This window comes from Carcharodon carcharias, chromosome 3 (assembly GCF_017639515.1).
Source record: "Carcharodon carcharias isolate sCarCar2 chromosome 3, sCarCar2.pri, whole genome shotgun sequence".
NCBI classification, from domain to species: domain Eukaryota; kingdom Metazoa; phylum Chordata; class Chondrichthyes; order Lamniformes; family Lamnidae; genus Carcharodon; species Carcharodon carcharias.
Window position 1 is genome coordinate 64,768,650 of NC_054469.1, and position 24,540 is coordinate 64,793,189.

The window sequence follows — 24,540 nt, forward strand, 5'->3', positions numbered from 1 at the left end:
ACCTGTCTGCTTACTTCAGGTATCTTCAATTACAATTTTTTCTTGTTCAGCTTCAGGTTCGTCTGGTGAGTTCTCTCTACCAGTTACACTAGATTCTGATCATGGTCAGCAATGGCTTATTCCAGTGTGTCTCCACATCAATAGACTAGCAGGTCATCCATTATAGCTTCCACTCTGGGAAGATTACTGACTATCCCTCGCTGTCTGCATTGAACTTCTGGAGCCGTAGAAATGCCAAAGAGCATGGGCGACTATCTGTATCTCCTGAACAGCATCCAGAGCATAGTTAAGAACTGTTGCTTTCATCCAGCTTCACTTGCCAGTAACCATCCTTCACATCTAGGGTAGTAAAGATCTTTGCCTTGGCATGTTGTGGCAAAAATTCCTTCAATGGTTGGCAGTTGGCATGGGGTAGTGAAATCTCGTCAAAGCTTTATTTAGATCCTTTGGGCCTATGCATACTCTCAGCTTTCTAGATTGTTTCACAGCTACCATGCTGTTAATCCAGTCTGTAGGAGTTATCACTTTCTTGATTACTCCCTTCTTTTCCAGCTCATCTATTTTGTTTTTTGAGGCTGGACTTGAGTGCAGCTGGAACTCTTCTTGGCAGATGCTGAATTGGTCTTACACTGTCATCTACTTTGAGATGGTATTCACCAGATGTAGTAATTATAGTTCTGATAAGCATAGGACTGTAACTTTAAGAATAATCCTATATTGTAAGATCACATGATCTGCGTAAACCAATGAGTTAGCAGCACGGGGAACCTCTAGTAGATAGTTCTTTAATTATAAAGTTTGATGCACACATGTAGTTGCTGCTATCTCTTGTAAATAGAGTTAAATGTGTCCATCAAGAAAAGTTGTCTGGAAAATCAACTCAATAACAAACTGGTGATGAGGGTAAATTAGATCCAGTACTGTCCCTCGCCCAATGATTGTGATTATCTAAGTTCATTTTTAAGAAAGGAAGATTTACTCATCCGAGATGCCACAGTTTGGCAGAATTGATCCCTTTGAACCAGCCACAGATGACTGCTCTCAATATGTAGAACATCTTGCATTCTTCTTTCAAGTCAGTTAAATCATGGGGAAGGAAAAGAGAGGAGCAATTATCCTGAGTATTTGTGGGAACCACACCTACAAATTAATTTAAAGCTTGATGGCCCCCAGTGCCCCAGATTCAAAGAATTTCAGTGAATTAGTACCTCTTGTTAAGGGACATTTCCAACCTAAGCCCTCAGTCATAATGCAGAACTTTTGGTTCAGTTCACGAAATAGAACCCAGGGGGAGACTATTGATATCTACATGGCAAAATTAAAACAACTAACAGAATATTATGATTGCAGTGAAACCCTTAATGACATGCACAGGGATCATTTGGTATGTGGCGTGCAGGAGGATGCTATTCAGCGAAGATTGTTGGCTGAAGTGGATGCTGATTTTTAGAAAGTGTTAGAAATAGCGCTTGCAATGGAAAGCATTGTCACAAGTGATTCAAGAGGCAGAAAATGGTACTGTTCTCCTAAACAAAAACAGAATTACCTGGAAAAACTCAGCAGGTCTGGCAGCATCGGCGGAGAAGAAAAGAGTTGACGTTTCGAGTCCTCATGACCCTTCGACAGAACTTGAGTTCGAGTCCAAGAAAGAGCTGAAATAGTACTGAAAGTGATAGATACTGCTTGTTTGTCCCTACAACCACACCACCCCCCTCCACCTCTCTGTCTCTCTATCTCTCCGCCCCCCCATACACACACCTTAAACCAACTTATATTTCAGCTCTTTCTTGGACTCGAACTCAAGTTCTGTCGAAGGATCATGAGGACTCGAAACGTCAACTCTTTTCTTCTCCGCCGATGCTGCCAGACCTGCTGAGTTTTTCCAGGTAATTCTGTTTTTGTTTTGGATTTCCAGCATCCGCAGTTTTTTTGTTTTTATTTTAGTACTGTTCTCCTAGTTGGGTGGAAGCAGTCAGCCGAAAATGGTGCGAAAAGCCGGGACTCTGCCACAAAGTGGGAAACAGCTCCCACTAACCGAAAACTTAGAGGAAACAGCTTAGCAGCAAAGCCAAAAAATAATTTTTATCAACATGGAAACAATCATTCTCCTAACAATTGCCAATTTAAAAAGGTGGAGTCTTATTTTTGTCACAGAAGTGGACACATATTGAAACATTGCAACGTGAGATTTAAACAGGCTTCTAGGCAACAATCAAAGTCCAATGACGTATATAGTGTTGAAGAGCCAGAAACATCCAATTCTGACATTTATTCATTATTCGACATAAAAGTTGGGAAGACGGAACCAATTACTGTCACATTGTAAGTGAATGGTAAACCCTTAAAAATGGAAGTAGACACAAGTGCTTCTATCACTGTAATAGGAGAACACACTTTCAGATATTTAAATAAAGGTGCTCAACAATTAAATTTGGGACAAACATCTGCCAAGTTGAAAACATGCACAGGCAGATAAATCCAGGTAAAAGGTATCACCAAAGTAACTTAATTATAGACACCAATTGGCACAGGTACCAATGATGGGATTAAAAAGTGGGGGACCAAACCTTCTAGGTCCAAATTGGCTGAGGGAAATTAATCTTGATTGGCCAGTGAGATTTCAAAAGGAAGATAGAAGAGTTACTGAGTTGGTAAAGGAGCAAGGCAGGTACTTCAGAAAGAGCCTGGAGAGTCCAAGGACTGCAACAGGATGAAAAAGGAATGTATAGCCATTCAGCAACCTGAAGAAATGAAGACTGTCTTAAACAATGAAATGGAAGAATAGCAGAAGAAATCCAAGGACACTCTGCTGAATTGCAGAATTCAAGATGAAGCGAGTGAGCTTCCAAAGAAAGGGAAAACCTGTTGAAAGACCTTCATACACTACAAGGACACCTCAGGTCAAAGTTTGTACCTCTGGAAAATTACGAAGAGAAACAGGAAGAATTTAATGTCACTCTAAACAAACTGGCAGAAAATATGCTGCAATGTTCAAGGGGAAGGCAGAAGGTAGCCAACAGATACGAAAAGGAAACAGAAGAGCTGAAGAATCAGCTAAATGAAGCTAAAGTGGCCTTGAAAGCAAAAGTCGTAGAACTTTCTGAGATGCAAAGTCATGGGTAGCTCAACTACTGAACTGAGACAAGTTGAGGTTTCACCTGAGAGAAATCTGGCTGACTGTGGAGTCAAAAAGAAGGCGGAGACTAAATTCTGTGGTAGGAAGAAGACACATAGAAAGACAATGCAGAATTACTGATAAGGCACCACCTTCAAACAAGTCTAAGCCTGATATTCCCCAATTTGGAGGGGAAAGTGGAGAAAAGTCAAGGGAACCAAAAAGCGGCTCATGATTTGCATAGTGGTGAGCAACAAATTACTGTTAGAGAAGCAGTATATGTAAGGAATTTCGGTGGAGGACCGAAGTGGGTAGCTGGAAGAGTAAGCTCTGTGGCCAGACCATTGTCATACCACGTGGACGTGGAGGGCCAGATCACCCTGTAAGCATGTGGATCATTTAAGAAAAATGGAGATACCCCAACAAAATGATGTTCAACCTGTAACTATTGCTCAACCTGTGGTTCCTGTTGAAGTTGCTCAGCCAAGGACAGATATGCCCGATTTCTCTGTCGAAATGGAAGTCATTGAACTGCAAGTGCCTAATGAGGTACTTGATGTTAATGCAGTTCCAGAGAATGTGTTTCCTGCAAAAGAATCGGAAGTCATGGAGCTATTACATTCCACATAGATCAGAAAACCACCTGAAAGGCTGAACTTGTAATTTCATGATCTGTGTAAATATTGTATTGTCATGAGATAAATATTCTTGTAAATACAAAATGCACAGAAAAGTTAAAGGGGAAGGAATGTCAGTAATTATAGTTCTGATGAAGGTAGGACTGTAGCTTTAAGAATAAGCCTGTGCTTGTAAGATCACATGATCTATGTAAACCAATGATTTAGCAGCACAGGGAACCTGTAGAAGAGAGTTCTTCTTGAGTTATAGAGTTTGATGCACACATGTAGTTACTGCTGCTGTCTTGTAAGTAAAGTTAAATGTGTACACCAACTCTATAGAGGTAAACATTCAGGCCCTGTAAACACATCTTGCTACTCCTCTGTGATCTGTTCAGCAGTCAATGATTTTGTGTGCTGCAACATTGGCATGTTTAGGTTTACCAAGATTTAGACTTGCTCCAGCTGAGATGAGTGACTTTTGCATATCATCTATGATCTGGAACTCCAGATCTTCATTCTTGCCATTACATTGGGCTCTCAGATGAATTTGTCCTCTTGTCATGACTATCGCTCTAACATATAGCCTCAGCCTTACTTTAGAGGGCTTCATTTTTGGATCACCATGTTGAGGCACTTTGCACAGGTCTGTGAAGATCATGATGTTGCATGATGCTCCAGTGTCTGACATTTCCTGTTCACTTGGCACTCTCCTCATACAGTCATCATTCTAACAGTCACAAATCATTTGTCACCTATAGGTTTGATGGAGCAACCTGTTGTATGGTGTATAGTGATTTGTCAGACTCTTCTGCTGATATCTCTTCAGTGGCTATCTGTATGGGTTTGTTTGGCTTATTTCTAGCCAAATACATGTGCAAAATGATTTGGCTTCTTGCAGTTAGAACACTGCTTTCCCCACCCTGGACAAGCCTTCTTTTCCTTTGTGTGATGTGGTTCATGGTATTTGCATCCTGCCTTTTGTCCGTGATAATTCTGCTCTTTTGGCCTGGAATGTCTATTAGCGTAATGCAAAGCCTGGTCTGTTCTGCTTATGCTCTCGCTGAAACTTTACAATTCTAAGCTTCTGCACATGTCTATCGCTTTCTTGAGAATAAATTTCTCCTCTCTCAGTAGTCTTGCTCTCACTGCCTGATCTTTTAAGCCTAAGACAATTCTATCTTTAATGAGATCATCTTTTAGTTGCCTGAATTCACATGATTCTGCAAGTTGTGTTACTGCAGTCACATACTAATCAATATACACTTTTTCACCATAAGTGCTAGTGTTGAATACATAGTGTTCATAAGTTACATTGACTTGGGGTTCAAAGCATGCCTTCAAGGCATTAAAAATTTCTGTTGACTGTTTTTTCCTGTTCTTCAGAGAGATTTAGCATGGAATACAATTTGTAACTGTCTCCCCCAAACAGTGTTGAAAGTGTTGCGACTCATATTGGCTCTGGCTTGTTATTTAAATATGTTGCAATCTTGTAATTTTGCCATTGCAAGTAGAAAAACTGCCAGTTCTTCCGTGTATCACCATTTCATTTCAGCAGGAGCCAGGAGAGGAAATTGAGCCACTTTTGACTCACCAAGTGATTTACTTGCAGTCTGCTTCTTTTTGTTTGCTTTTCCTTGTCGTCGTCTTTCTCAGCAGCTTTTAGTAACTTTGAACATTTCTGTGTTCCTCTTTTAGTAGCTATGGCTTCTCTCCAGCTTTTCAAAGCACAATCTCAGCTCCACTTCTGTCACCATGTTATGAGCTCAAAGACTACAGTGCTTCTAGTACAATGCCTTTATTTGAATTGAGTGCAACATGGCTGCCTGCAACCTGTCCCTCATGGCAGAGGTCGCATATCACAGAATCACAGGATCACAGTGCAGAAGAGGCCCTTCGGCCCATCGAATCTGCACCGACATGTGAGAAACACCTGACCTACCTACCTAATCCCATTTACCAGCACTTGGCCCATAGCCTTGAATGTTATGACGTGCCAAGTGCTCATCCAAGTACTTTTTAAAGGATGTGAGGCATCCTGCCTCATATAGGACCTTTAGTACAAGATTAGATTTCAAAACCCAAACACCCACCCACCGAAGTTAAATAGGCTAGCCTGTAGTTACTGGGGTTATCTTTACACCCTCTTTTGATCAAGAGTGTAGCTTTTGTAATTCTCCAATCCTCTGCGACCACACCTGAGTCTAAGGAAGACTGAAAAATTATGGTCAGTGCCTCTGCAATTTCCACTCTCACCTCTCAGTATCCTTGTGTGCACCCCATCCAGTATCAGTGCCACATCAACTCTAAGTGCAGATAACCTATCCAATATCACCTTCTTTTCAACTTAAAACCCATTCAGTGTCTGAATTACCCCCCCTTTTACCATGGTCTGACCAGTATCTTCATCCTTGGTAAAGACAGATACAAAGTAATCATTTGATACCTCAGCCATGCCCTCTGACTCCATGTGTAAATCCCCTTTTTGATTCCTAATTGTACCTACTCTTCATTTTACCACCCTTTTACTGTGTATCTACTTATAGAAGGCTTTGGGATTCCCTTTTATGTTGGCTGCCAGTCTCTTTTGATACTCCCTCTTTATTTCTCTTATTTGCTTTTTCACCTCCCCTCTGAACCTTCTATATTCGGCTTGGTTTTCAATTGTATTTTCTACCTGGCACCTGTCTTAAGCATAATTTTTCTTCTTTATCTCGATTTTTATCTCCTTTATCATCAAAGAAGCTCTGGATTTGTTTGCCCTACCCTTCCTTTTCGAGGGAATGTATCTTCACTGTGTCTGAACTATCTTCTTTGAAGATAGCCCATTGATCAACTACCTGTTTTGCTACCAAGCTTTGACTCCAATTTATTTGGCCAGATCCATTCTTACCCCATTGAAGTTGGCTCTCCCCAGTTAGCTTTTCTCACTCTGGATTATTCTTTGTCCTTTTCCACAGTTAGCCTAAACTTTATGATACAACGCTCACTATCCCTTAAATGTTCTCCTACTGACATGTGATCCACTCGGCCCATCTCATTTCCAAAAATGAGGTCTAGCAGTATCTTCTTCCTCATTGGACTGGAAACATTCTGTTGAGGAAAATTTTCCTGAACTACTCTTGGAACTCTAGCCTCTCTGCCCTTTACACTACTACTATCCCAGTCTATATTTGGATAAGTAACTTCCCCATTATAAGCACTTTATAATTTTTGCACCTGTGTAATTTCCTTGCAAATTTGTTCCGCTACATCCTTCCCAATAGATTGATGGCCTATAGACTACATGAAACAAACTAATTGCACCTTTTCTGTTCCTTAGCTCTAGTCAATTAGATTCTGTCCTTGACCCCTCTGGGATATCCTCTTTCTCCAACACTGTAATGCCTCCCTTAATCAGTACTCTTCTCCTTCATTTCCTACCTTTCCTAAACATCTTGTATCCAGGATTATTTAACAGCCAGTCCCAACCTTCTTTGAACCAAGTCTCTATTATAGCCAGAACATCATATTTCCATACTGCAATTTGTGCCTGTAACTTACCAATCATATTTGCCACATTCTGTGCATTCACATATATGTCCAGTAACCCTGATTTAGAGTCTGTTACTTTCTCCTTTACTCTGACACCCCCCCCCCCCCCACACCCCCCCCCCCCCCCCCCCCCCCCCCAATTAACTTACTGTTTCCTATTCTAGTGTTTTTTTTCCATTATTCGTTCCTGGGATGTAGGTGTCACTGACTAGGCCAGCATTTATTGCCCATCCCTAATTGCCCTTGTTCAGAGAGCAGTTAAGAGTCAACCACGTTGCTGTGGGTCTGGAGTCACGTGCAGGCCAGACCAGGTAAGGACAGCAGGTTTCCTTCCCTAAAGGGCATTTGTGAACCAGATGGGTTTTTACGACAATCGACAATGGTTTTGTAGTCATCATCAGATTTTTAATTCCAGATTTCTATTGAATTCAAATTTCACCACCTGCTGTGGTGAAATCATTCTAGGTCTCTGGAATACCAGTCCAGTGACAATACCACTATGTCACCGCCTCCCCTAAGTACTTCCCCAGTATTTTGTGCAACCTGGTAATCCTCTCTGATATTATGTTTTGGTTCCCACACCCCTGCCGAGTTAGTTTAAACCCACTGCAGTAACACTATTTCTGTAGTCACTTGCATGTGGCACTGGGAGTAATGTGGAGATTTCTACTTTTAAGGTCCTGCTTGCTAATTTTCTATCTAATTCCCTAAATTCAGGCTGCCAGACCATATTCCTCTTTCTATCTATGTAATTGGTACTGATGGGGACCATGACTGCTGGCTGTTCACCTTCCCCCGCACAGGGTGCCCTGCAGCAGCTCACTGATATCCTTGCCCCTGTCACCAGGAAGGCAACACACCATTCTGCACTCATGTCTGGGGCCACAAAAAAGCCTATCTTTCCCCTAACTATCTAATCATCTATCACCATTGCTCTTCCAGGCTTCCTTGTACCCTACTGCACAGCTGAGCCAACCGTGGTGCCATGGGCTTGGCTTTGGCTGCACTCCCCAGATGAACCATCACTTTCATCAGTAATCTGAACTGAGTACAGTTTGAAGAGCAGGATACACACCACCTGCTCTACCTTCCTGTTCCTTTTTGACTGTCTGGTGGCCACTCATTTCCTCTCTCCCTGCATAATCTTAAGCTACTAGGTAGCCACATATATAAACATGCTATCCACATAACTCTCAGCCTCATGGATGCACCTCAGTGATGCCAGCTGTTGCTCATGTTCTGAAACCTGGAGCTCAAGTTGCTGCAACTGACAACACTTCCTGCTCAAATGGTTATCCAGGACATGTAAAGCATCCTGGAGTTCCCACGTTGCATTAGATGTGCACTCTCAAGGCTGGAGCAGCCCTGCCATCTCTCTATTTATTAACTGAAAACCTTGTTACCGTGAATAAACCTTACTATTGGCAATACCCTTACCAATACTAATGAAGCTTTCCCAATGTTAATAAAACATACTACTATAAATGAACCTTACTAATGCTGATAAACCCTATCAACACTTAGTACACCTTACTTGTGGCAATAAACCTTACCTAAGAATAAAAGATGAGACTTACCAGCTACTCACATGTTAGTCCCCCTAACATTCAGTTGTAGGAGATTACTACTCGTCCAGTGTTGGATGCTGGACAAGTTGTCAGATAATTGAAAGAGTGTGAAGGGATTGAGAGAGGTAGTTGTGAGTTAGAGCTAGGTGCTGTCAGCATATATGTGGAAACCACCATTGTGTTTTCTGATGATGTTGTTGACATGTAGAGTCCATGAACATATTATGCGTTCATTCCTTGTTATTGCCAAGAATAATTTCTGGGTTAAAATTATCTGTCTACGAACAATAAAAAAAACCTGAGCCACTTGTAACTACAAATTGCGTTAATCTCACTAATAAATCCAAATAGGAAATAAGCTGAGACCCCAAAAGAGTGATCAAATTTATTGATCATTTGTAAACATTTTCTTAGTATCCACATCATTTATAATAGGAACGAGCCTACGTGCACTAAATTTTCTATGTCAGCAATTCACTCACTCGCTGATGCACAGCTATATTCAGATTTAATTGTAATGAGTGACACTTAAAGACAATGTTAAGCAACACTATTGTGCCAGTGCAAGGAGCTTCAAATAAAGCATGGAGCAATCTGCCTGCTGGTAAGCAATGATAAGGCATTACATTTTAACTTCAAATGCTATTTATTGGAGCTATCATCATTGACACAAGAAAACAGGAAATAACAGCCGAACTATTTGATTAGATAAGTTTAAGTAACGTGCACACAGGGCAGAATTTTGCCTTCATCAGGCGGGCATGGCAGGCAGACCCAGGAGCAGTTGGGAAGCACCAGGCTCCCTCATCAATTTCACGCTGGCTGGCCAATTAACTACAGTGCTCAGTGCTGCTGGGGTAGGGGCGGGAGGAGCGCGAGCGCTGAGATTCACACATGCCTGCGGGTGTGCACAGTAAAAGTTCCCTGAGGCACAGAGCTGCCTCAGGGAGCCAAAGATTTCCAGCACTCAAAGAAATTAAAAATAATGAAAACATGTCCCCTCATGTGACTCTGTCACATAAGCAGGGAACGTGTTAAAAAGGAGTGCAAAAAGTTTTTATATTTTTTACTCACTGGTCGAAACTTCATCCTGCCTGTGGATGAGGTATCGCCAAAATTGCAAAGGCCGCTTGGCCTTTTCGCCCGCCCACCAACCGAATGGTTGAACGGGCAGTGAAAAATTGTACTCAATTAATTGATTCAGGGCCTTAATAGGCCGCTTAATTATTGGCGGGCGCACTGCCAACTCCTGAACGTGCCTGCCAATTGAAATATTGCACAAGCATACGATGACATCGGGACACTCGCCCCCACGTCATTTTATGCTCAAGCATGTCAGGCATACCCCTGCACACCAAGCGAAAAATTCTTGCCATAGAATCATAACATTTTTGGAATTTTACCACACAGTTAGAAGCCATTCAGCCCATTGTACCTGTGCTGCTTTCTGATTATCTAATGTTCATACTGTCCCCAAAAGCAACCTGGAATGTCTCATATAACATATTGAGATGTATTACTTATTTAGCCTAGAAGAGATTTTTAGTTTAATTTATAATATGATACTGCTATTAAGCTAATTCATTTCAGAAAGCATTGACTCCAAGAGACACTAGGAGGAACAGTAAGTAGTGCAGATGGGAGCAGGAAATTATAAAGGGACAAAGACAGATTAAGCAAATAGGTAAAGCTATGGTAATGAAGTTCAAATGTGAATTCATCCAGTTTTCACACAAGAAAGATAAATCAAAGTTTTCTCAAATTGTGAGGAACTAGGGACTGTAGTGGAGCAAAGCGATTTAGAATTCCAAGTACACAAGTCATTAAAAGCCCGTAAGCACGTTCATAAAGCAATAAAAATGAAATGCCAGCTTTGGCTCAAGCGGGCTGGAATGCAATGAGAAGAACATTAAGTCAGCTGTATAGCGCCTTAATCAGAACCTATCTGGAATATTGTGTTCAGCTTTGGGTAACGCACCTTAGGAAAGATATAGGAAGATGGTGCCTCAGTGGCAATATCACTGAACTAGTAACCCAGAGACCCAGTCTAATTGCTCTGGGGAACAAAAACAGAAAATGCTGGAAAAACTCAGCAGGTCTAGCAGCATCTGTAGAGCGAGAAACAGAGTTAATGTTTTGAGTCCGTATGACCCTTCTGAAGAAGGGTCAGATTTCCAGCATCTGCAGTATTTTGCTTCTATCGAAACTGCTCTGGGGTCATGGGATCAAATCCCCCCATATGGCAGCTGATGGACTTTAAATTCAATTAATAAATCTGAAATATAAAGCTACTGTCAGTAATGGTGACTATGAATCTATCAGATTGTTGTTTAAAAGCCCATCTCATTCATTAATGCCCTTTAGGGAAGGAAATCTGCCAGCCACACCTGGTCTGGCCTACATGTGACTCCAGACCCATAGCAATGTGGTTAACACTTAACTGCCCTCTGAAATGTCCTAGTAAGCCATTAGGGATGGGCAAAAAATGCTGGCCTTACCAGTGACACCCACATCCCATCAAAGAATTAAAAAAAAAGAAAAATGAACATTGGAGGAAGTGCAGAGCAGATTCTCCAGGTCAATAACAGGACCAAAAGGGCTAAATAATAAGGGCAGCTCACACAAATTTGGCTTAGTGGAGTTTGAGGGGTGAACTCTTCGAGAATATAAAAAGTTTAAAAAATTGATAGTATAACTATCTGGTGGGGGAAATCAATAACATGGGGACAGAATTATAAACTTACAGCTAGACCTTGGTTAATTATATACATACAAAATATGAGCAGAAGTCGGCCTTTTGGCCCCTCAAGCCTGCTCCGCCATTCAATAATATTATGGCTGGATCTGTTTATGTTTTGAATTCCAGATTCCCATCCAGCCCCAATTGATTTTGATTCCCATGCCTAACAAGAATCCATCAACCTCCGCCTTAAAAATATTCAGTGGCCCGGCCTCTACTGCCTTCTGAGGCAGAGAGTTCCAAAGTCGCTCAACCCTGTGAAAGAAAAGAATTTCTCCTCATCTCTGTCCTAAAAGGGCAACTCCTAATTTTAAAACAGTGCCTCCTAGTTCTGGCCTCACCCACAAGAAGAAACATCCTTTCCATGTCCACCTTGTCAAGGGCCGTTCAGGTTCTTATATAATTCAATCAAGTCACCCCTCACTCTTCCAAACTCCAGTGGAAACGAGCCCAGTCTGTCTAACCTTTCCTCATAAGACAACTTGCTCATTCCAGGTATCAATCTAGTAAACCTCCTCTGAACCGCCTCCATGCGTTTACACGTTTAATTAAATAAAGAGACCAATACTGCAAACAGTATTCAAGCTGTGGTCTCACCAATGCCCTGTATAACTGAAGCATAACATCCTAAATTTTGTACTCAATTCCTCTCATAATAAAAGATAGCATTCCATTAGCCTTCTAATTACTTGCTGTACCTGCATACTAACTTTTTGTGATTCATGCACTCAAACACCTAGATCTCTCTGCACCTTGGAATTCTGCAGCTGTTCTCCATTTAAGTAATACTCTGCTTTTTATTCTTCCTACCAGAGTGAACAACTTCACATTTTCCTACATTACACTCCATTTGCCAGATTATTGGCCACTCACTCAACCTATCTATATCTATCTGCAACCTCCTTATGTTCTATTACAACGTACGTTCATACCTATCTTTGTGTCATCTGCAAATTTAGCTCCCATGCTTTCACTCCCCTCACCTAAGTCAATAATATAAATTGTAAAAAGTTGAGGCCCCAGCACAGACCCCTGCGGGACTCCACTCGTCACATCCTGCCAATCAGAAAAAGACCGATTTATGCATACTCTCTGTTTTCTGCCAGCCAGCCAATCTTCTATCCATGCAAATGTGTTACCTCCTACACCATGAGCTTTTACTTTCCGCAATAACCTTTGTTGTGGCACCTTATGAAATGTCTCCTGGAAATCTAAATACAGTACATCCACAGCCTCCTCTTTATCCACAGTGCTGACATGTTTGAAAGAACTCCAATAAATTGTTTAAATATAATTCTCGTTTCACAAAACCATGCTGACTCTTCCTGATTACCTTCAGTTTTTCTAAGTGCCCAGCTATAACCTCTTTAATGATCAGTTCTAACACCTTCCCACGACAAACATCAAGCTAACTGCCCTATGGTTTCTTGCTTTCTGCCTCCCTTACTTCTTGAATAGAGGGGTTATATTTGCTACTTTCCAGTCTAATGGAACCTTTCCAGATCTAGCGCATTTTGGAAAATTAACACCAATGCATCTACTACCTCATTAGCCACCTCTTTTAAGACCATGGGATGAAGTCCATCAAGACCCAAAGACTTGGCAGCCTGCAGCTCCATCAGGTTGCTCAGTGCTGCTTCCCTAGCGATTGTAATTTCACCAAGTTCCCCTCTCCCTTCCACCCCCTAATTTACAACTAATACTAGAATGTTTTTTGTACCCTCTATAGTGAAGACAGAAGCAAACTATATGTTCATTTCATCCATTTCCTTATTATCTACTATAAACTCCCCATTGTCACTCTCTAGCGGAACAACACACACTTTACTTACTCTTTTCCTGTTTAAATACCTACTCTTGCTATCCATTTTTACATTTCTAGCTAGCTTCCACTCATACTCTAATTTATTTCTCCTGATGGACCTTTTAGTTATTCTCTGCTGTTCTTTCTATTCTGACCAATCATCTGACCTGCCACTCATCTTTGGTCAGTTATATATTTTTTCCCTTACATTTGATGCTTTCCTTAACTTATTTAGTTAACCACAGATGGTGGGTCCTCCACATAGAATTTTTCTAGTAGGAATATACAAGTATTCTGAAATACCCCCTTAAATTTAATTGTATGTAGGTGGTGGGCATTAATTGGGGATTCATTTGTGCCCTAAAAAGAGAAACAGACTGAAATTGTGGTGATTGTCTGAGATGGTTCATGTTCATAATGTGCACCTCTGTAAATAAAGGTTTTTAAAACTGTGTAAAGATTGGCTCCAGGTCAATCCTTCACTGACCAGCTTCCTGGAGGATAACATGATAGCAGAGGATGGCTGCTTAAAGGTGAAGGTTGGAAAATAAAATCTTAGTGGTCATTATGGAAAATGCAGCAGAAGTAAATTGTCAGGTTATGATTACCTTCAAATGTTCTCGGAGTCTGATCCGTATGACCCTTGGAAGAATGAAGTGGACATGGGGACACAGGTTCCATCCCTACCATAAGAAACACTATATGGCCTTGGTATTGTCACTTCCTCCAAGAAGTAAAATCTGAAATAATGTCCATAAATTAGGTAGTGATGAAGGTCTGAGCTTTCTAACAGATTTTTTTGGATGAATTCTACAAGAAAGATGATCTGTTAAATGATTGTGAGGCATGACCAGAATTTGATGGATTTCGGAAATCAGATGATTATTCAATTGAAGAATATGTCATGGACTTTAACAGATTGTATAAACAATTGACAAAATTCAATTTGGTCATTCCTGGATCGATATGAGCATTTAAATTATTGGAAGCTACCAAGGTGTCTCATATAGACCTGCTACTGGTTCTAACTGACATTCCGTTCAAATGTTGGATTAGATGTCTACTGTCTCAAAAAAGGTCATGGGAAAACAATCATTTTCTTCAACCTTCATGGGAGAAATAGAACATTCTGTGGTGACACAAAGAGAGGAATTATTGCCAGATTTTGAAGTAGTCCAGATACTGGGTGTAGATGTTAATACAGTTGAATTGTTAAGGTTAGGTAGAATGAGGATGAAAGCATCTTTAAAAGATATAACTAATACAATGGAAGACAAAATTTTAACAGCAATAATAGGTGAATGAATCCCAGGAATTCTCAAGGAACAGTCAATAGGTGCGTCAGATGTGACCCAAAGCCTCATGCAATAAACAGTTCAAAGCAAAGCACCGATGTCCTCAAAGCTCACTTGACAAAGAGAATTCTGAGAAGGAGGGTGAAGACAATGATGAATTTGAACAAATTACGTTAACCACAAGGAGTTTTAGTCCTGCGAAGAAGTTGTTACATGTGGATTCCTTTTAACTATGCAATACTAGATAGTACTTGCACTTCAACTGCATGTGGGACAAATTGGTTAAAATGTTATCTTGATTCAATAAGTGTTGAGAATTATTACAAAGTTAAGGAATACAGAAGTATCTAGTTGCTTTTGTTTTGGCGATGACAACACATTGATGTCACCAAAGAGAGTTGTAATTTGATGTAAAATAGATGAACTAGACTAATTTATAAGTACTAACCTAGTCTCTAGTGAGATAGCTGGCATTGAGTAAATCTTCTATGGAAGTGCAAAGTACAAATGGAACTTGGTATGGAGCATGATAAGGCAATTAGTTTTGAAAAGTCAGTGGATTTGCAGTCTATTCTCTCAGGACATTATTGAATCCCCTTAACAAAATTTGATGTTTCTTGTCAGTGTTGGACAAGTATTAATAGCATCAGATGACATGAATCAGGGAGAGTGAAAAAGCAAATTGTCTTAAAGTCACACAGGCCATTATTTTCCAGCCCCGTCGTGGCGAGACCTGCCAAAAGTCCATTGACTTTTGGCAGGATCAACGATCCCAGTGGCGGGTGGGAGTGGAAAATCCCACCCATGGACAAGTTGTCCTCTCTACTTGTCATCCTGCTAAAAGATGATGGTGTAGCTGAAGAGCATGTCAGGGTAATAAAAGAAGTTAGTGAGTACTGTGATATCTGCAAAAAGTATTGGAATACAGCATCACGTCCTATTTTAAGTCTTCCACTCACACATGACTTTAATGAAGTAGTTGTTATGGAACTAAGACAGAAGTATTTTCATTAAACATTTTTTATACCTGGCAAACAGATTTAGTATTTCTACAACAAAACTTAGTAAAGTTAAAAGGGTTAATATAGACAATATCATGGAGAAATGGATAGGAATTGGACTGAGGGCACCAGTAAAGTTTCTGACTGATAATGGATGGGAATTTGCTATTAGCGCGTTCAAAGACATGTGTGAAACTATGAACATCATGGTCATGAATGGACAGCAATGGAATTTATGAAAGGAATCATGCAGTGTTCGATGAAATACTGCTAGAATTTTAGCTGATCAACCAGAATGCAAGTTGATAACTGCCCTGGTGCAGGTCTCTTAAACAAAGAAGTCACTCATTCAAGACCATTGAAGGGTATAGCTCCACTATTAGTTTATGGACAAAATCCCAAATTGCCTTCTGTGCTGTGTGATAGTCCTCCAGTGCTGGAAGGTACTACAAATAGTTCCATCTTTTCTGCGCATTTGAATGCTCTACATGCAGGGAGGCATGCTTTCATCAAAATTAATGTATTGTAGAAAATTTAAAAAGTATTGAGGCATTGTCCAGGACCATCTGAGGCAGAGTTTAATTCAGGAGACCTGGTACATTATGAAAGAAGGTGTCATAGGAAATGAAAAGAGCCTTGTAAATTAACATGTCATGATGTTAAGGCAGTACTTATCAAACATGCCAATCAAACTGTTAAGGTTCATTCCTCATGATTAATCGAGATTAATTACAAATCTCAGACTCTGTGCAGCTAATAGAAGGAAGCAAGGCACCTTGCACATACATTTTCTGATGAGGTTGCTGAGAAGCAGAATGCTGTAAATCAAGAGATAGATCATGACACATGTGAAAAAGCTATCATATACACAGGCTAAAGTGGGTACTCAGATGACAAATATTCCAGAGGGGGCTAAAGAATGGAGGGGTGCAACGATTGTGATAGTTGCAGGAAAAGCTACTGGCCAGTTTAAATATTGGTTGAATTTTCAGGATAATGGCTAAGCAGTGAAGTTCATGGTCTGGCAGAATGGGGTACAAAAAATGTTAAGCAAAATAGTCCAGCACGTGTACTGTTAGTCAGTTTGGTGAGGATTCTTGTGGCAGGAAAAGAAATCACAAACTGGAGAAAGTATCTTCAATAGTGGAAGAGGAAGATCTCAGTCTCATAGTCCCAGCAGATAGAAAAATTGAAGTTGAAGCTATAGCTAGAATAGATTGGCCAATGAAATAAAGGCCATAGACAATAAAAACTACAGAGCAGTCTTGGAATAGAATTAGAAACGAAGTCTTCATAATCGTGGAGTTCTGATGGCTGCCAATAAAATTGAGGATAAACTAGTTAGATAGGAAAAATAAAGGGAGCTAGGTAGCTGGAGTGAGATTGGAGTTTTTTCTGAGATACCAGATAAGAGTCTTTCAGCTTTGCCACATAGGTGGGTTTGTATTGGAAATATCCTTGCAGATAGCACTTATATTAAGGCTAAAGCAAGGCCAGTTGCTAGGGGCTTAGAAGAGTGATTATGTGATACAAATATTAAAGTGGATTCTCCCATAACTGGAAAAGTGATCTTAAAAAATCTTTTTAGCTCTTTTTGTCAAATATTCATTGGAACGTTGATCAATCACCATAAAATCCACATTTCAGCAAGACGATATCATTCTGAGATGTGTTTTTGAAGTCACACAGAAAAGCAGCAAATACAGAAGGAAAACTATGGAAACTAACAAATGTGTCACACAAGGTGTCCTTCACCTATCAGCCCTGTGCTGATTGATCCACATTGGCTCCCATTCGAGCAATGCCTTGATTTTAAAATTCTCATCCTTGCTTTCTAGTCCGTCCATGACCTTGCCCATCTCTGTTTCTGTAATCTTCTTCAGCTCCACAACCCTGAGCTCCTCTAATTTTGGACCCTCGAGAATCCCCAATTTTAACTGTTCCATCATTGGTTGCTGTGCCTTCAGTTGCCTCAGCAGTAAGCTCTAGCATCCCTCTCTATAACTCTGTCACTGGACCAAAATCCTGGAACTCCCTTCCTAGCAGCATGTGGATGTTTCTTCAACACATGGACCTCACTTTGCTCCTTTAAGATACTCCTTAAAATCTACTTATTAACCAATCTATTCCAATATCTCCTTATGTGGCTCAGTATCATATTTTGTTTTATAATGCTTCTTTGAGGCACAGTGGGACATTTAATTGCATTAAAGGCAATTGCATAAATACAAGTAGTTGTTGCTGCACGAGTGGTATTTTTCACTGAGGTCTGTTTTTTTTCATCATTTGTTTCTGAAGTGTGAGTGTCACTGGCAAGGACAGCATTTTTTGCCCATCCTTGATTGTCTCTAAAAAGGTGGTGGTGAGCTGCATTCTTGAACCGCTGCAGCCCATGTGTTGAAGGAACATCCACAGTGCTGTTAGGAAGGGATTTCCAGGATTTTGGTCCAGTGACAGTGAAGGAACGGTAATACAGTTCCAAATCAGGATGGTGTGTGGCTTGGAGGGGAATTGGCGGTTGGAGGTGCTCCCATGCGTCTGCTGCCCTTGTCATTCTAGGTGGTAGGGTTTAGAAGGTGCTGTCAAAGGAGGCTTGGTGAGACACTGTAGTGCACCTTGTATATAGTACACACTTTTGTTATTAAGTGCTGGTGGAGGAAGGAGTGCCAATCAAGCAGACTGCGTTGTTCTGGACGATGTCAAGGTAGATGTTTATGGAACAGGTTGGCTGAGGTGCAGCTAGTTCTAGAGCATACACCTTTAGTACTACTGCCATGATGTTGTCAGGGCCCATAGTCTTTGTTGTTTCCAGTTCTTTTAGCCGTTTCTTGGTATCACGTGGAGTGATCGAATTGACTGAAGCCTGGCATCTGTGATGTTGGGGACCTCAGATGGAATTTGTAATAAACTAAAAGCAGACCACGCTATGTTTTATTGGCATCGTAAAGGAGAAATTTCAAGTATCTTCATGATGAATTATGCTGATTTTTTAATGGGGTGGTATGGGAATTAATGAGTCATATTAGTTGTTGTTAGTTTTAAAATTGGGAATCAATTCAGGTTTGTGTGGCTTTTAAATATATTGATTTAGATATTAAGCAAAGTAGATCTGGAATAACTTTAAATCAACAATCCTGTTTAGAGAGTGTTACTCCTATCACAGTTAATCGTGCTTTGTCATTACAGAAAGATGAAGTTATATCTAACTGACAGCAATTGCAAAGCTTGATTGATGAGTTGAACTGATTGTACACTCAAACTAGATCCACTTGTTAGTTTGGATGTGTTTGAAGGATGCTTCTTCTCCAGTTTGGGTGGTCTCGCGCAAGAGATTCCCACAGAATGCTGGGAATGCTGCATTTTGGGAATGCTTCGAGGATGTCCCTGAAATATTTCCTCTGCCCTCCTGGTAACCACTTGCTGTGATGAAGCTCAGAGTAGGGAGATTGCTTTGGCAGTCTTGTATCAGGCATGGAGATGATGTGGACCTCCTAAGGTAGCTGATTAGTCATAATAGTGCCTCGATACTGGGGTTGTTGGCCTGAGAGTAGACACTGATATTGGAGTGCCTATCATACCATTGAATTTGCAGGGTTTTGTGGAGGCGTCACTGGTGATATTCCTTCAGGGATTTAAGATGCCTGATGTACATCTGCCTGATGTGTTAGACGCATACAGGAGAGCAAGCAGCACTGCAGCCCTGTAGACCATGAGCTTGGTGCCAAATTTCAGGTCTTTGTCATTAAACACTCTTTCACTACCTAGAAGTACAAGGGCAGCAACAGTTCCCTGGCCCTAATCACCTCCTCTTCACCATGGACATCCAATCCCTCCTCACCTCCATCCCCCACCACAATGGTCTGAGGGCTCTCCTCTTCTTCCTTGAACAATACCCATCCACCTCCATCCTCCTCCATCTGGCTGAACTAGTTCTCTCTATGAACATTTTCTCCTTAAACCTGTCTCATTTCCTCCAAATAAAAGGTGTGGCTATGGGTACCTGCGTGGGCCCCAGTTATGCCTGCCTCTTTATGGGGTATGTGGAACATTCCTTGTTCCAATCCTGCTCAGGCCCCCTCCCACAACTCTTTTTTCTGGTACATCGATGAGTACTTCAGTGCCACGTCATGCTCTTGTCTGGACCTGGAAAAATTTATTAATTTTGCCTCCAATTTCCACTCCTCTATCAGCTTCACATGATCCATCTCCGAAACATCCCTCCCCTCCCTTGACCTCTCTGTCTCCATTTCTAGTGATAGACTGTGCACCAAAATTACAAGCCCACCAACTCCCACAGCTACCTTCATTACAGCTCCTCACACCCTGCTTCCTGTAAGGACTCCATCCCATTCTCTCAGTTCCATTGCCTTCATCTGTTCCAATGATGCCATTTTCCAAAACGGCGCTTCTGACATATCTTTCTTCTTCCTTAACCGAGGTTTCACACCCACTGTGGTTGACAGGGCCCTCAACTGTGTGCAGCACATCTCCTGCACCTCTGCCCTTACCCTTTCTCTTCCTTCCCAGGACCATGATAGGGTCCACCTTGTCCTCACTTTTCACCCCACCAACCTCTGCATTCAAAAATCATCCTCCGCCATTTCTTCCATACTCCAGCATGATGCCACCACCAAGCACATCTTCCCCTCACCCCAGCCTGCCACCCCGCCTCCCCCCCCCCCAACCCCCACCTCTCGCATTCCCTCCAGGACACCCTGATCCACTCCTCATGCCCAACACTTCATCCCCCTCCCACAGCATCTTCCCATGCACTCGCAGAATGTGCAACACCTGCCCCTTTACCTCCTCCCTCCTCACCATCCAAGGGCCCAAACATTCTTTTCAATTGAAGCAGTGCTTCACTTGCACCTCCTTAAATTTGGTCTACTGCATTTGCTGCTCCCAATGCGGTCTCCTTTACATTGGGGAGACCAAATGTAGACTGGGTGACCAATTTACGGTCTGCAAGCATGATCCAGACCTTCCTGTTGCTTGCCATTTCAACACATCATCTTGCTCTGATGCCCACATTTCTGTCCTTGGCCTGCTGCAATGTTCCAGTGAAGCTTAATGCAAACTGGAGGAACAGCACCTCATCTTCCGATTAGGCATCTTACTGCCTTCTGGACTCAACATTGAGTTCAACAACTTCAGACCATGACCTCTCTCCTCTATCCTCACCCCTTTTTTATCCCTTGTTTCAAAATTAATTTTTAAAAATTTTTTTACCCACTTATTTTTATTTTCATTCATTTTTATTTTCATTCATGTATACATTGTTTTATCCCCTTTTTTATCCCACACTTTTATCCCATTTTCAATCCCTTTTTTCCTCCCCACACCCCACCCCCCCAAGGGCCATCTGTTACTTATTCATGTTGTTCTTTTTAGAGTGCTTACCCTTGTTCTGTTTTTATTACATTCTGCTTTCTTACCTTTGCCACTATCAGTACCTATTTTAGCCCTTACACTCCCTTTGTCCTTTTGTTCATGACACCTTTGTCAATCTCTCCTTTGCCCCCACCTATCGCTGGCCTTCTATCCAGCATCACCTGCTCCACCCCCCCTTAAACAGTATAATTTTCATCACATTTCTACTTCTCTGTAGCTCTGAAGAAGGGTCATATGAACTCAAAACGTCAACTCTGTTTCTCTCTGCACAGATGTTGTCAGACCTGCTGAGTTTTTCCAGTATTTTCTGTTTTTGTTTTTGTTTTAGATATATTACACTCAGACTCATCTAAGTCAGTAATAAGCAATGACAAATAAGTAAAGAGGTTTCACTTATTAAAGTTAGTGTCAGTCACATTTATAAAGTGAGGTTAACCAATAATAAATTGCAGAACTGCATGGTTTATTATTGTGATGGTACATGGAATGATAGGCCATAGGTAAATCTGATCGCAAAACAATTGTTATTTTTACTTATGTTTCATTCAAAAATAATCCAGTATTTTGCTTTACAATTGGTCTTGTGTCACTGTTTGCCTAAGATAGGGTGAGGGAGAGATTGCAACATTCAGTATGGACAACAAGGAGTCTTACTGGTACCCAAAAGTCACACCATTCCAATATCCCTAAATATTGAAAAGTAAAGGCAGTCCATAGATCGTAGTTTATGAAAGCTGCATTTAGTGGAATTACAAGTGACACTGAATCTGAGACGACATTGAGCGCAGACCAAAATTTGTGGTAGCATGGAAGAATTTTAGTGCATGTAAGATGTTAATGAGAAACTAGGGTCAGAATTTTCCATTCTAGAGATTAAGTCCAGTGGCTGGGGTAGAAGTTCTGCTGGAGCGCGGGGAAGCTGAACATATGAAATCCTGTGCTGCTCAGTTTATTAATTATGCATCCGCAAGGAGAATGTCGAATCTCGTGGCAAGGCAAGTAGTACGTGGCTCCAATGCCCAGGCACCATATTTAGACTTCACCCCGACAGCCATTCACTCTTCCATTCTGTTCCTTGACTCTGCCCCACCACCCCCCACAGCGCAGAGCCCTGCCTCGGTATCACCCCTCCCATGTTACCAACCTTGGGGCAGCTTGTGCTACTGTCATCTGATATCACTCAGTGATGGTGTGAAAGGAAGGTGAAAGCAGTGTTGACTGACCTGAAAGTCCAGGAAGTAGTCGACCTCATCAAGCGCAGGCCATTATGTACAGTTGTGAAACGGAACATTCTAAATTCCTACTGGTGGGGCGCTTAGTTTGGAGAGGGAACAAGATTACAGTGTATTGGCCTTTTAAGGAGCATTCATGAGATGCAAATGGGGTTCCCGACATAGCTCTGCAGGACACCTGACCTGGCCTTAAACCACCATGAAATTCGGGAGAACATGTTTCTAAGTTAATTTCTCACCATTGGGAAACTGACTTTTGGCCTCCTGCCAAATCTTGCTCCTCCGCCTACCATGATTCCACCCTATGTTTTATATGTGTGTAGTACCTCTTGCATACATGCTTCACTTTGGTGCACATGATGTAGGTGTGATGACCCCAAACTAATGCTTCTCTTAGATTATACCTCAGAGATGACAGTGCATGACATAACATAAAAGGTTAGGACTGTTGTGAACTTCACAGATGTGGGAGGTGACTTGTAAGTCAGGTCGCAGAAGGAGATGCTACTTATTTGACAAATGTACATATGTCTTTGCATGTATATTGTGGGGTCAGTCTACCAGTGGGAGTATGTATCTCCACTGCACCCTAGCCAACCTGACACCTCGCCATTGTTCCTGCTCTGCTTTCAAAATCAAAATATATTATGGAATTTTCAAAGGAAAATACATTGTGCCCTGCCTGAAATGGTGGGGATGAAAAATGGCACAAAGACAGTGTCAAATTAGTTTGCAAAAAAATGTGGGTCAGAAATTATCTACAAGCCATTCTTCAAATGCTCCTGCCTTCTTCAGAGAATTTAATATAGTGCAGTTATAAACTATAGATCATATTTTAACATACTTACAGGTCACTGGGCAAAGTCCCCACATGCCATCAGCATAGTCTGAAGTCGTTGCACACCAAAGCAAGCCATCAGATCTACCATCAGTAGTACAGTCTGCATACCACTTGTTACGGTACTTGAAAGGCATTACACATGGTTGTCCATTTGAATTTCCATATATTGTAAACAATTCTGAAAGAGAAACAGGACTCCTAAGAACCGCCATGTCAAAAAATTAGAAGTGTTGCTTCAAAGACCATTAGATTGTGAAACATGACTTACTGGTGCATAGTTACCTAATTTATCCTTCTATCTCTTCTTCATTGAGCATTTTGCATTGTGTACTACCCATTGCCTTGGCACAATTTGTGTTTTTCAAGAGGATATTTTATAGACAGAGCCACTGGTATCACCTCCCTGAGTTTTTTCAATTGACTAGGGTACACAACATCAGTGATTTGTCTGTCTTGAATTCTAATTTTTCAGAAGTAATTTCCTTCTAAAGTTATCTCAAGTAATAAGACTATAAGACCATAAGACATAGGAGCAGAAGTGGGCCATTTGGCCATTCAAGACTGCTCCGCTATTCAGCGAGATCATGGCTGATCTGATAATCCTCAATTCCACTTTCCTGCCATTTACCCATAACCCTTGATTCCCTCACTGACTAAAAATCTTTCCATTTCAGCTTTAAATATACTTAATGACCCAGCCTCTACAGCCCTCTGCGGTAAAGAATTCCACAGATTAACTATCCTCTAATAGAAGAAATTCCTCCTCAGCTCTGTTTAAAATGGGAACACCCTCACTCTGAGATTATGCCCTCTGGTCCTAGACTCTCCCACAAGGGGAAACACCCTCTCAGCACATAGCCTGTCAAGCCCCCTAAAAAGCTTATGTTTCAATACGGTTGCCTCTCATTCTTCTAAACTCCAATGAGTACAGGCCCAACCTACTCACCCTCTCCTCATAAGAAAACCCCTCCATCCCCAGGATCAACTGAGCGAACCTTCTCTGGGCTGACTCCAATGCCAGTATATCTTTCCTTAGGTAAGGAGACCAAAACTGCTCACAGTATTCTAGGTGTGGTCTAACTACTGCCTTGTATAATTTTAGCAAGACTTCCCTATTTTTATACCCAATTCCCTTTGAAATAAAGGCCAACATTCCATTTGCCTTCCCTAATACCTGTTGAACTTGTATGTTAGCTTTTTGGGATTCATGCACAAGGTCTCCCAAATCCCTCTGTGCTGCAGCCTTCTGCAGTCTTTCTCCATTTAAATAATATTCAGCTCCTATATTCTTCCTGCCAAAGTGTGTAACCTCACATTTTCCCATATTATATTCCATCTGTCAAGTTTTTGACAACTCACTGAACCTGTCTATATCCCTCTGTAGGCTCCTTGTGTCACCCCC

The 24,540-nt window shown here is 41.3% G+C and overlaps 1 protein-coding gene across 1 annotated transcript in view; it reads right to left on the reverse strand.

Annotated features, from left to right (window-relative positions):
- Positions 1–24,540, reverse strand: part of mrc1a (mannose receptor, C type 1a) — a 202,376-nt gene that overhangs the window by 157,926 nt on the left and 19,910 nt on the right. The window contains exon 3 of the mRNA XM_041184946.1: positions 23,146–23,316. Coding sequence (XP_041040880.1) covers positions 23,146–23,316 — 171 coding nt within the window. The remainder of the gene's footprint in view (positions 1–23,145; positions 23,317–24,540) is intronic.